Source organism: Kogia breviceps, chromosome 8 (assembly GCF_026419965.1).
Source record: "Kogia breviceps isolate mKogBre1 chromosome 8, mKogBre1 haplotype 1, whole genome shotgun sequence".
Lineage (NCBI taxonomy): Eukaryota > Metazoa > Chordata > Mammalia > Artiodactyla > Physeteridae > Kogia > Kogia breviceps.
The window spans coordinates 117497474-117510422 of record NC_081317.1 but is presented as its reverse complement, the minus strand read 5'-3'; the positions used below and the strand labels follow the sequence as shown (position 1 = coordinate 117510422).

At 42.9% G+C, this 12949-nt stretch overlaps 1 protein-coding gene across 1 annotated transcript in view; it reads left to right on the top strand.

Moving 5' to 3' along the window:
• Positions 1-8226, top strand: part of ANXA10 (annexin A10) — a 41626-nt gene extending 33400 nt beyond the window's left edge. The window contains exons 7-12 of the mRNA XM_059070963.1: positions 1549-1602; positions 1690-1783; positions 2436-2531; positions 3048-3106; positions 5639-5761; positions 8158-8226. Of these exons, the coding sequence (XP_058926946.1) occupies positions 1549-1602; positions 1690-1783; positions 2436-2531; positions 3048-3106; positions 5639-5761; positions 8158-8226 (495 nt within the window). The remainder of the gene's footprint in view (positions 1-1548; positions 1603-1689; positions 1784-2435; positions 2532-3047; positions 3107-5638; positions 5762-8157) is intronic.
• The last annotated feature ends 4723 nt before the right edge of the window (positions 8227-12949 follow it).

Here is a 12949-nt window from a genome sequence, read left to right as displayed (position 1 = left end):
TGATTGGAAATCACAAAAAACACTTCAGTGATCCAGAAAATCTTCCCGTTTCTACTAACTGCTGTTTAAATTCTGCCATCTAAATGGTATTTCTTTAACTTCTCTTCCTTCGTTGAGTATTGACTCCGCGAATATTTCTCAAAAGCCTACAACGTGCCAAGGACGATAGGGAATTATCAAAAGAGACAAAGACCCCAGTCTTAAGAAGCTTGCATTCTAGTCGGGGGATGCAGACAGCTACGGAGAAATCTAATAAATCGGTGCATTTCACAGCATGTTAGGTGATGAAGGATACGGCGGGGCAGGGGAGGGGAGGGTGGGTAGGTTACGTTGCACAGTTTGGTCGGGGCAAATCCCATTGAGAAGACGAGACTTGACCAGTTAAGCTGGTTAACTTAAATGGCTTTGTCTGTCTCAGTTTGATCAGAACCAAGTAACCTTTCATGAGGGTCTGCCCTCACCCTTGCTCTCTCTGGAGCCGAGGACTCACACCAAGTGCCGGGCTGTGTTGCCCACAGGGATGCAGCCAGCGCGGTCTGTCCCGCAGCCCTGGCCCGCGGGAAGGGTCTGCCCTGCTGCGGCCATAAACCACTCCACCTGTCAGCCTCCGCTGCCGGCTTGGCGACCAGCGGGCAAGTTCCTCCATCAGGAGCAGATGAGAGACTGGGGGCCCATCCGTGCTGCCTCGGGACTGAGATGAATTCAGGAAGGTGTCTTCCTGGCCTCGGCTGCCCTATCTTGCTCTATCACTGAGTCCATTTCCGGAGTCTGAAAAGACAACAGGAGCAGAAGATAGCGTGCTCTGTGTTCTTCCAGCAAAGTCAAAAAAAGAAAGAAAAAAAAAAAAAAAAAAAGCATTTCCTCCAGATCTGGACCCAAAGGAAAGGAAAGGTTAAATAAACTGTCTCATCACATGTCTCTCTGACCTCTTTCTGCCCTCTTGTCCTCATAACCCTCAGGGACCAGAGGGTCCTGCATTAGGTAAGCTCTCCTTCCCTCCTGTTTGAAAGGACTTCTCTTAGGGCAGCTTGGCCGTGTCCGTTCTTTCTTCACATGATAAAGAGGCAGGAGTGAAACAAATTTACAAAATACTCTCACTGCACACATTCTGGATTTCGTGGTTCTTTTCCTGTTGCCAATACGAGATGTTACAAGTCAGAGACCGAGCATTAACTCACGCTTTCTCTCTGCCTTTTCCTTCTGATGATGTTAAAAATCCCAATCCCATCTCTACCAGCCCGCCAGGCAGTAGGCGCTGTTTGAAGGGGTGGGCGGCGGAGATACCACCCAGGGAATTGGAAAAGCTAAAAACTTGTCAACTCCTTTGAAAGATTACCTCGGCTACAATGAAAAAATGAAAAGTGCCCACATTTTTAAAAAGACCTGCATTGCATAAAGTACCCAAGAAATGCAGACTAACTCCGACTAATGACAGAACTTTCTTAGGAGTCTCCAGTGTGTTGGCGGCTCAAAGATTTGTGTCCCGGTGACCCTACTAAGTTGTCAGTTCAGAGCACTTACAGGGGGAAACCTGTGCTTACTTCACAGGGAACCAGGGAAGAAGGGTACACGGACCCTGCCACGGCTGCCCAGGACGCCATGGTAACGGGCCAGCCCTGGGGCGACCGCGGGACCTCGGGCACGCCAGCCTGGGGCCGCGGTGCTACCTGGCGGTCTGTGATGTCTCAGGTGCTGTGGGAGACCTGCCAGCAGAGGACAGGGGAGCACAAAACGCTTTTGCAAATGATCCTGTGTAACAAGAGCTACCAGCAGCTGTGTCTGGGTAACTGCCCTCTGTTCTTTACAGCTACCCCCTGACTGGAGAATAAAAAGCAAGTAGGTAACTGGGAAAGGGGGGTGTTACATATAAAGAGAGGAAAGCCAGTTATCTCAAAGGTACCTCTTTGGGGTTATGTTTATACAGACGTGCCTCATCTGATAACATAGCTAAGGATGAAGTTCCCCTACAATTTTATTTTGCCAATAATTGAATCACATAACCTTTCAATACTAAACTTTTTAAAACCACCTCTGTTTCTGATGGAGAACTTACCTGTATTACCTATCTCCTGTTAGGTGCATCATATGTTGTCTTAAAAAGAATATGTTGAACACAGTCCGTAATGAACCAAGGTCATTATTACTGAAGTCGTGATTTGGGTGAAGCTGCCTTACTGGTCCTACTTCGTTCGACTTTCCCCAAACTGCTGTACCTTTCTGTCTCCCTTATTTTTTAAAATACGTTTTTGGTTTTTTTCTACTATATATGACACACACAAGTCCATTAAAAAATTTTAAAAGACGGCCTACTGCAACCCAACACCCACCCCTATACTTTATTTACCTTCACTGTGTATAAGCAATCAAATCCATGTTTGCATTTTAAATTTATAGTATTCATAAAATCTCCTTTGAATTATATCGATTTGTTGAAGTTTTCCAGGAATTTCAAACTATTTCTGGGCAAGACATAGTAGATGCCATCAATGAATGTTATGATGGATCCTTTCAAGAGCTGCTAGTTGCAATCGGTGAGTAATAATGTGTTTGGTACAATGCATGCTGATTAGCTCTGATTGAATTAAAGATGCATGAGCAAGCTCTTGATTGAGTCACTTTCCCCTGAATTTAATTATTTAGACGGAATGTTCACTCTGTAGAGGAAACATGCATCGGCTACTGATACAATGCACTAAACTGGCAAGCTTTAACTTTCATGAACCCACACCCTTCCTAATTGCTGTCAACTTTCACACTAGGAAACCTTGAATTCTCAGGTGATTGGGATCTCACACCTTTAAATTCATCTTGTACATACTAACTTCCTTTCCCTTGTAAAGAAGGTTATGGTTTTACCGCTATTCTACATGTTGACGTTTTAATACAATGTACGATGAGGGATCCCACAGACAACTCACAAAATATCAGTCTTCCAGGATTGTAACTGGAAAAAACAACAAAAAAGCGTTCTCATTGTTTCCCAAATTCTGAAGAAAATATGTACTGTCACTCCCAAACTTTCTTCTTTTCTCTCTGATTTTTCCTAGTTCTCTGTGTTCGAGACAAACCAGCCTATTTTGCTTACAGATTATACAGTGCAATCCATGTAAGTATGAGCCACGTATTTTTAACATTTCTTCAGAAATCATGTCTACTTTCTCAAAGGCCTCGTTTTACTTCAATTACTTAAATATTGATTCCCATATTTGAATTTGTTTGCAAATATATTAATTTCAAAGAAAATATGCTCCAGTGAAGAACTATATTATACACCAAAATGAGATCCATCAAATAAAGATAACACTCTGCTTTCTGTGTCAAACAGAGGTCCCTAAGAAGTATTCCTTGGGGCCTCTCCCCGCAAGGAGATGTGCTTTAGCATTTCTTAGCATCTGGAGGAAATGGTAGGTCCAAATGCTTTTACCGCATATGAAGACCACCCCCTCATACTCAGGCAATTACACAACATATGGCATCAAGCAGAAGATGTCAAAACATTACAAACTCTCAGAAAGAAATGGCTGCATTCCTGAACTTTAAAAACACAAAATGTGAGTGGTTATTTTTAAACATAAAGTCTTATTTTAAAAAAACACTTAAAATGAGACAGCTAGACAACAATAAACTCTAAAGCTATTTTTGTAATTAAATGAGAATGTTTTTTAGTTTCCGGTGATAGTCAACTGCACATCTTTGGTGCGTTCATTTTCAAAGAAACAAACACTTATGTGCATGAGACAATGCATATCTCATCCACAATGTGCACGAAAATATTTGGAAAATGAAAAGGTCTCATACAAATCACCACAGATGTCATAGCCCTGAAAACTCAAAAGAAAATCGTTAAAAACAATTCAGTGGTACAATAATTTAACGGGAGTGTTTTATCCTCAAAGAAATTGTTATAGACCAACTTCTTAGAGGCAGCCAACAAGCTTGGATAATATGCTAATCATCAAGAATATTTTTTTTATTTATTTTTATTGATGTACAAGTATTTTTCATTGGGTACAAGAACCCATGTATCCTCAGAACACAGGATGAAGATCAGTGCCCACAGTCCTCTGCTTCTTTTTGATTCTATTTCCAAGAATAAAGGTGGATTTGATTAACTATATATTTTAAAGTGTATTGGGCAAGGATATTGGATGACATCAACTGTTTCCTTCTCCCACAAAAAGAGTAAAGCTTCACTTGTGAATGACCTTGGGAAAATAATCACATTACTCTGATTCCAATTATGCCCAAAGTGAGGGCCAATGATCCTCATAATAAATAAAAACTCTACCCTCGCTCCGTGTGTCAATGCAAAAAGGAAGGCAGGTGTACTCACGAACAGTTTGCAGGTACAGCAGAGGAGTGTATATTCCAGTAATCAGAGTCTTCATATACAAGCGCCTCCTGCCAATGTCAAGTATTGTTCAAAAGCTGTTTTCACCAGCTCTCGCCAAGGAAGATCTCTGTTTTTCTGCAGTGTATTCTAAGCGAATGATACACAACTTAAATATGGGAAGTTGGTTGGATCATTCATTTTCATCACTTCAAATTATGAAAAAGTTTGTTAGTAGGTCCATACCCAAAACATTCAGACATGAAAAATTAGCTGCTGCTTCCTGGCCACTGGATGTCACCAGTGCTCCATTTGAACACACAGGTTGACATTACTCTGTGAAGCAGTATTCGTTCTGGACCTAGTACACAGAAAGGGATGGCTGTGTATTTTTCAGTATTGGAGGTTAAATCAGCAAATATTTTGAGTACCTGGAATTCTTAGTTTTACAGTTTTCCACAATAAGCAGACGATAAAATTAAAATATAATTGCCGTCTTAGAAACGCTGACGTTCATCTAACAGAGTTGGGACCCACCTCCCAACCCAGGAAGGATTTTTACCTAGAAAGAGCACATGATCAGATTTGCATCTTAAAGTGCAGTGTTCAGGAGACAGTGGGGAGGTTGACCAGGTTTAAAAGGGAGAATTATAGAGTCTCAGACGTAGAAAACAAACTTATGGTCGCCAGGGGTAAGGGGAGAGGGATAAATTAGGAGATTGGGACTGACATAAACACACTACTATGCATAAAATAGATAACTAATAAGGCCCTACTGTATAGCTCAGGGAACTCTACTCAACACTCTGTAATGGGCTATATGGGAAAAGAATCTAAAAAAGAGTGGATACATATATATGTATATATATGTGTATATCTGTATGTATATATGTATATATATGTATATATATGTACATGTATAACTGAATCACTTTGCTGTACAGAAGAAGCTAACACAACATTGTAAATCAACTACACTCCAATTAAAAAAAAATTTTTTTAAATAAAAGAGAGGATTATTGCAGAATCAGGTGAAGTGATAAGGGCCAGCATCAAGGCTGTGACCCTGGAAATAGAGATTAGAGGGCATTTAAGAAGCAGAGTAGATGGACCACTTCACTGTGTGTGTACCGTGGGGGGGGGGGGGGCAGGGGGCTGGCTCGATGCCCGTGGGTGGGGATGCCAGGGCTTGAGGGATACAGGACCAGGAGCACACGGCCACAGAAAAGAGGATGAGTCGATTTTAGAGAGACTGACTTTAAGGTGCTGTTTCCTTATCGTTTTTCTCCCCTTGGCTGTGTCTTTTAGGACTTTGGTTTCCATAATAAAACCGTGATCAGGATTCTAATTGCCAGAAGTGAAATAGACCTGATGACCATAAGGAAACGATACAAAGAGAGATACGGGAAGTCCCTCTTCCATGATATCAGAGTAAGTCTCCTACTCATGATTTATTTGCACCCATATCTGATCCTTTTCGAAACTGAAACAAGAGCTGTAATTTAAGTAACTTCACGGTGGAATCTAAAAAGTTAAATATTCTGGCTGGGATCATCTACATTAGTAGGTCAGGCAGCCTTAGTGCACCAACAGGTGAGGAAAAGCCCTTCACCTCGGTGACAAAACGTATTCCTCTTTGATGTGTTTTAAGCAAAAGTCATTGGTTTGTCATGTAAACTATTCACCCTATGATCATGTGATGAGGCTCTACAAGCCCAAGGATGACCAGCACCAGGAAGAAAACGTTTTGTAAGAAGAGCTTTCTGAGGTCAGCTCTCCTGTGTTGTCATAGGAGGGGGCAGCCAGTCAGATCCCATCACATGGGTGCAAAATTCTGCACACTGCCATCCCATGAGCCCTTGAAGCTCATGCCAAGAAGCAATGACTCAGAAGTCAACAGGCCAGTGGTTTCTTCATTCTGATACACCTAAGCTTTAGCCTGGATTTTGATAAAACCTAGCAAAGAATTATGAGAATACGTAGGACCATCTATGTAATTTGGGGCACCCCATGGAAAATGAAAACGTTTGACTCCTCATTCAGAAAAGTATAAAGAACTTCAAGATGGCACCCTCAGAGCATTAACCCAAGCACAGGGCCCTAGAATGTATCTTAATGTATATTTTGCACATAGCTAAATCCTGTTACCTTGTCCACGTTGTTTCCATTGAAATTTTCAGTTGCATAAAATAGCTTTTTAGTTTATTGAAAGATATGGAAGAAACCTGACAACCCAAGGAGCAAGGGATCACACAACCCAGAAGACCTTGTAGGCCCTCAGGGAGCTGAAGTGGTTTCAAAGAGGAAGGGTTAATGGAGCATTTAAGAGACATTTTCCTCCTTCGTCTTTTCTTTTTTTTTTTTTTTTTTTTTTTGCGGTACGCGGGCCTCTCACTGCCGTGGCCTCTCCCGTTGCGGAGCACAGGCTCCGGACGCGCAGGCTCAGCGGCCACGGCTCACGGGCCCAGCCGCTCCGCGGCACGTGGGATCTTCCCGGACCGGGGCACGAACCCGTGTCCCCCGCATCGGCAGGCGGACTGTCAACCGCTGTGCCACCAGGGAAGCCCTCCTCCTTCGTCTTTGATAAAACTCTCCTTACAGCCACCTTCAAAACCTTAAACTTTTAGTGGTGCTAAACATTTCTCACTGAGAAATGCGTGTCATAACTCATTTTCTAAATGAATAAACTAGTTCTAATACCTATACAGCAATTAACGACAGCCACCTCAAAACCTACTAATATTCACAGATGATTAATGCAACTTTACTATGTGCATTTAAGGCAGTGAATTATAATTACACAACTTTGTGTAAGAGAACATGGATGTGAGAGTTGACTTTTAACAAAGGTAAGTTTTATAATTCCTTTTATTTATTAGTATCATTTTTTTCGAAAAACTTAGAAACTATGGAAGCATGATAAAAAGATTAAAATGGCCCTAATTCTCCACCACAGATAACCAATAACAAAATTTTTTGTACATGTTTTCTTTTAAAAAATGTTTTACTACTTAAAGAAATATTTCTATTAAATCATGGATCCCACTGTGAAAGTTCTAAAGTACAAAAACTGGGGCTTCCCTGGTGGCGCAGTGGTTGAGAGTCCGCCTGCCGATGCAGGGGACGCGGGTTCGTGCCCCGGTCCGGGAGGATCCCACGTGCCGCGGAGCGGCTGGGCCCGTGAGCCGTGGCCGCTGAGCCTGCGCGTCCGGAGCCTGTGCTCCGCAACGGGAGAGGCCACAACAGTGAGAGGCCCGCGTACTGAAAAAAATAATAATAATAAATAAAGTACAAAAACTGCCCCACATTATTATTTATTGCTTTTTACTTTTTCACTGTTATACATAATATTATGGAGCATAAATCTTGGGCTCATCAGTAATTGGTCATTATTTCCTCAGGACAGATTTCTCGAAGTAGAATGTCTGCATATTAATGAGCACATGAACGTCTTCCAGCCCTCGGAGGCTTACTGCCCAATTTGCCCTCCAGACTCTACACTGATTTACAACAATAAATGAGGACACCTCTTTCAAGCTGAGGAGAAGATTTGATTTAACTGGAAGTTCTTCTTCTTATAAAAACACATTAGGGTTCCATCAACCTTATATAAGCTTCGTGCTATTGATTATAACCATGACATTATCTTTCAGTAACTTCCAGGGAATAATTCTCAGGGCCTATTAAATATTTAGATGAAAAATATAAATAGCTTTTGTGATGCTAACGGCCCATGGTCTTTCATTCTATACTTCAGAGGAATTATGCTTCTTTTTAGAAATACGATGACATTGTATTTCAAATACATTACATTTTCTTCTTTTCAGCATTTCGCTTCAGGGCATTACGAGAAGGCTCTGCTTGCCATCTGTGCTGGTGATGCTGACGATTACTAAATAAAAAGAAGGATTTGGAGGATGCACTCCTCTTCAGAGACACGTCAAAATATAGATTCTGTGATTAATATGCATTGTTAGAAAACTAGAGAATCATATTTTCTTTTCTCTCTTTAAAATGATTCCAAGAATAATTATTATCAATAGGTTATGCAAGAAAAACCTACTGACAAAAGTGTATGAGATTGGATTTGCACGTCTCTAAATCAGGAATTCGTTAGACTGCGTGTAACAGAATAATAAAAGACATTATTGCATTGAAATATGCTATTTAATGTGAACCGTCAATTCCCTACAAGGAGTGGGTCCGCTTACAGCTGTCCCAGCATGCTGTGGGAGATGAGGGAAACGGGGTGCATGGCCATCCCCGTCCCCACTTGAGACTCTGGACAAACGTAGTAAAGCCGAAGTGAACATCTCAGTCCCCTTTAAATGAAAATAAAGATATAAAAAGGCAGAATACAGCCAGATATATACTTGTCAAGCTTAGCCGCGTAAGAGACTTCGATGGAAAAACAGGCATGTGTGTGCACACGCGTGTGCGTGAGTGCTGTGTATTTGACAACCACTGTGGTAAAGGCAACATCTCTAGCTATCGCTGCTCCTGGCGTTAGTGCCCAGCCAGCCATTGCCCAGGCAACGTCAGCAGGGTCCTTGCTCCTTGTTTGTCTTCACTCCTTAACATCAGCATCAAAGCCTATCTGGGAAGTAACTATACGATTTGTGCCATTAGTCAAGCCTGTTCCCTCCTGTGGCAGAAGATTTGGTAAATTAGGAGCAGCAAAGAGAAAGTGCTCACTGAGTCAGATTTGGGGGAGAATCTAGTTTGACACCACAGTCTAGCCAAGAGCAAAAGCAGGGACAGAGATGGGTGAGCCCACGACAGAGGGATAAGCTCCCAGGATACACAGCGGGGACGCACAAATGAGGTCACAGAAAGCAGCGGTTAAGGAAGGCAAGCAAGGCAAATGTGGACACGCAGGCAATAAATCTAGATGTAGTGGTGACACTGGCGGATGTGCTTTATTCCACGTGGAGCGCTCTCAATGGCTCACAGCCTAGCCTCTGTAGATGTGTCCCCACTGGTCTTGGGGACATGGAAAATGTGCTCAGAACCTGGGGTCTGCCTGGGGGAAGAATGCAGGACATTTAGAAACGTGTAATAATTAGACATCTGAAACTACTTTCAAGAGTTCAGCTCACTGCTACAGGTATGATGTTGTATAATTTTAACTTGGGTTTTATTTCTGCCTTTAAAATAAATCATTAGCATTTCAAGCCAAAGTCGTAACTGTTTGAGACATTTAGCATAGCTATTACACAAGCTAAAACTCTTAGAAGAAAAATGTTAGAATTCCTGATGAGAACTTAGATATCTAATGAAAAACTTTCCACCCTAAGATATCTTTATATACGCCGTTCAATAAATTGTGAAATCTATACTTTAGTTAAGTAATATCTTTTACGTCTTTAGCGCAGCATGAAAATCGAATCAAAAACAAATCTGGGGGCTTCCCTGGTGGCGCAGTGGTTGAGAATCCGCCTGCCGATGCAGGAGACACGGGTTCGTGCCCTGGTCCGGGAAGATCCCACATGCCGCGGAGCACCTAAGCCCGTGAGCCATGGCCGCTAGGCCTGCGTGTCCGGAGCCTGTGCTCCGCAACGGGAGAGACCACAACAGTGAGACGCCCGCATACTGCAAAAAAAAAAAAAAAAAAAAAAAAAAAAAAAAAAAAAAAACAAATCTGGGCTTAGGTAAGAAGAGATTTATTGGAAAAGACCATTGCAGTAAGTGGAAAAGCCTACTGCAAAGGGAAAACGCTCTGACCGTGGGACGTGCAGGGGTCTCAAAGGTCAGCAGAAAAAGATCCTCAATGTATAGGGGTTAGTAAACAAGGCTGGAAATGATCAGGTGCGGGGGGAGTGGGGGTGTGTGTGGTGTGACTGCACTCACAGTGACCTGGGGTTGGGGCAGGGACAGGTGATCTGGGGACCCCTCCGGGCGGCTTTCAGGAGGAACCTCAGGGTGGATTAAAGTTCTGGGACTTGTGGGGCAGATGGGAGAAGCCTGGCTAATAATTGGTCAAGTTAGCAGGTGTTCTGTCCAGTTGGTCAGCAGGAGAAATCAGTTCAGCTGATCCTTGAGGGGACAAAGCATGAGAATTTGGAGGGTGTGCTGAGGACGGCCACAAGGAAAGAGGGATTGTGACCCATGTCACATGGGCGGTGACCCATGTCCGGAAACACAAAGGGTGGCATTCTGGCTATCTCTGTCTCCTAGGCGCACAGGGCTCAGGGAAATTGGACACAGCCAGGGTCGTTCTTTTCCCCCAAGTTTTCCGTTGAATGCCTCAAATGCCAACAAAACATTGTCACCTTTGTCATCGCATAATTCACTTAGTGAGATCCTGTACGAGATGAAGTGTTTCAATTATTATCATGGGTTTTTGTACTTAAAGATGTTCAGGCTTCCCTGGTGGCGCAGTGGTTGAGAGTCCGCCTGCCGATGCAGGGGACGCGGGTTCGTGCCCCGGTCCGGGAGGATCCCACGTGCCGCGGAGCGGCTGGGCCCGTGAGCCGTGGCCGCTGAGCCTGCGCGTCCGGAGCCTGTGCTCCGCGACGGGAGAGGCCACAGCAGTGAGGCCCGCGTACCGCAAAAAAAAAAAAAAAAAACCTATCTGAAGACCTGCTCTGCCTGTTTTCCCCAGAGCCCAGAGCACCTCATTTCTGCTCTCCACCCTGAACTCCTTTCAGGGGGTTTTGAAGGTCAGCAGCTGCAGCAGCACATAATTTGATCCTTGCAGAGGTAGATGGCAAATGCCAATTTGTAGGTGACAAGACAAAACAACTGAGTAATGAAAACCTCTGAGGAAAATCTGGGCAAACCCACATACATCGGGGAATTCAGACAGCCATGCAGATACCTAGGGCAGGACACATGCTTAGAAAAGACCTGAGAAGAGCCCAAGCCTTCATTAATGCTGGTCTCCAGGATGAGTGGAAGCAGGACGAGGGGATAGGGTGAGTCATAAAAGGCTTCAGTGTTGAAAGCGATCCCAGCACAGAGCCAATCTGCAAAGAAGGGAAGGAAGATTTTTCTTTCCTTTTCTTCTTCTCCTTCTCCTCCTTCTTCTCATTTTCTTCCCGTTTCTCCTCCTCCTGCTCTTCCTCCTTCTTCTTCTGTCTCCTCCTCTCTCTGTCTCTCCCACTCTCCCTTGTGTTCAAAAAAAATCTCTGTCCAAACACTAGCTGAATACAATCTAAGGAAACAAGGACTGCAGGGACTTCCCTGGTGGTCCAGTGGGTAAGACTCTGCGCTCCCAATGAAGGGGGCCCGGGCTCGATCCCTGGTCAGGGAACTACATCCCGCACACATGCCACAACTAAGAAGTCCGCATGCCACAAGTAAGAAGTCCGCATGCCACAACTAAGAAGTCTGCATGCCGCAACGAAGACCCAGCACAGCCAAAATAAATAAACAAATATTTTTTAATTAAATAAATAAAGAAACAAGGACTTCAGAGGCCATACATGGTGAAAAATATACACAGATTTTCATTAAAATAGTTTAGAAAAGTCACTAAACCAAACAACGCCACAGCGGACCCCTAGAAACATAAACCCTGAGAAGGGAGACAATTCCAGAATTACCACATTATTGAATTCAAAATGTATAGCGCTCAAAAAAAATGTATGAAGTGTAAAGAGAAGCTAGAAAGTATACCCATTGACAGATAAAATTGCCAGAAACTGTCCTTGAGAAACAAAAAAGAGCATAAGACTTATTTTTAAAAATATCAAATGGCAAAAGTAAGTCCCTTCCTTATCAGTAATTACTTTAAATGTAAGTGGATTAAATTCTCCAATCAAAAGATTGGCAGAATGAATTAAAAAATACATAATCCAATAATTTATTGTCTATAAGAGTTGAATTTTGGATACAAAGATGTTGAAAAGTGAAAGAACAGAGATAGATACTCCATGCAAATAGTAAATAGAAGAGAGCTGGGGTGGCTTTACTAATACCAGAAAAAAATAGACTTTAAGTACAAACTGTTACAAGAGACAAAAAAGACATTATATGTGTATAAAAGGGTTGATTCATGTAGAAGATATAACACTTACCTAGAAGATACAATAAACATATAGACCCCAAATAACAGATCCCCTAAATATATGAGGCAAAATACAGACAGAATTGAAGAGAGAAAGTGACAGTTCTAAAATAGTACTTGAAGGGGGCTGGGAGGGCTCATGCCAAGGAGTACTTCCCAGAACCTCTGCTGCCACTGTCCTTGTCCCCACAGTGAGCCACAGCCACCCCCGCCTCTGCAGGAGACCCTCCAACACTAGCAGGGAATCCTACTAGACAAGTCCAGTGGCTCCAGCAGTCACATAGAAGATGCCTTCACTTGTCTGAGAAAATTTCACCTCATGTATTGTCTCCCTCACTGGAATGCCAGCTCCCTGACAGCAAAGGCTCTTTTCACCTCTGTGCCTCTAGACTAGTCCTTAGAGGAGTGGCTGGTATATAGGAGGTATGCTTGGCACACAGAAAACTCAGTGCTCACTGAATTGCTGCATTCTGAAGAGAGAAATTTTCCAAAAATAACTAGAGTCTAAATGGCAGCTACTCAATACTGAAACTGGGTCGTCAGTAGCCATCTACAGTTTGGCAGAAAATACCAAACTAATTTAAAAATTACCAAATACCAAATTAATT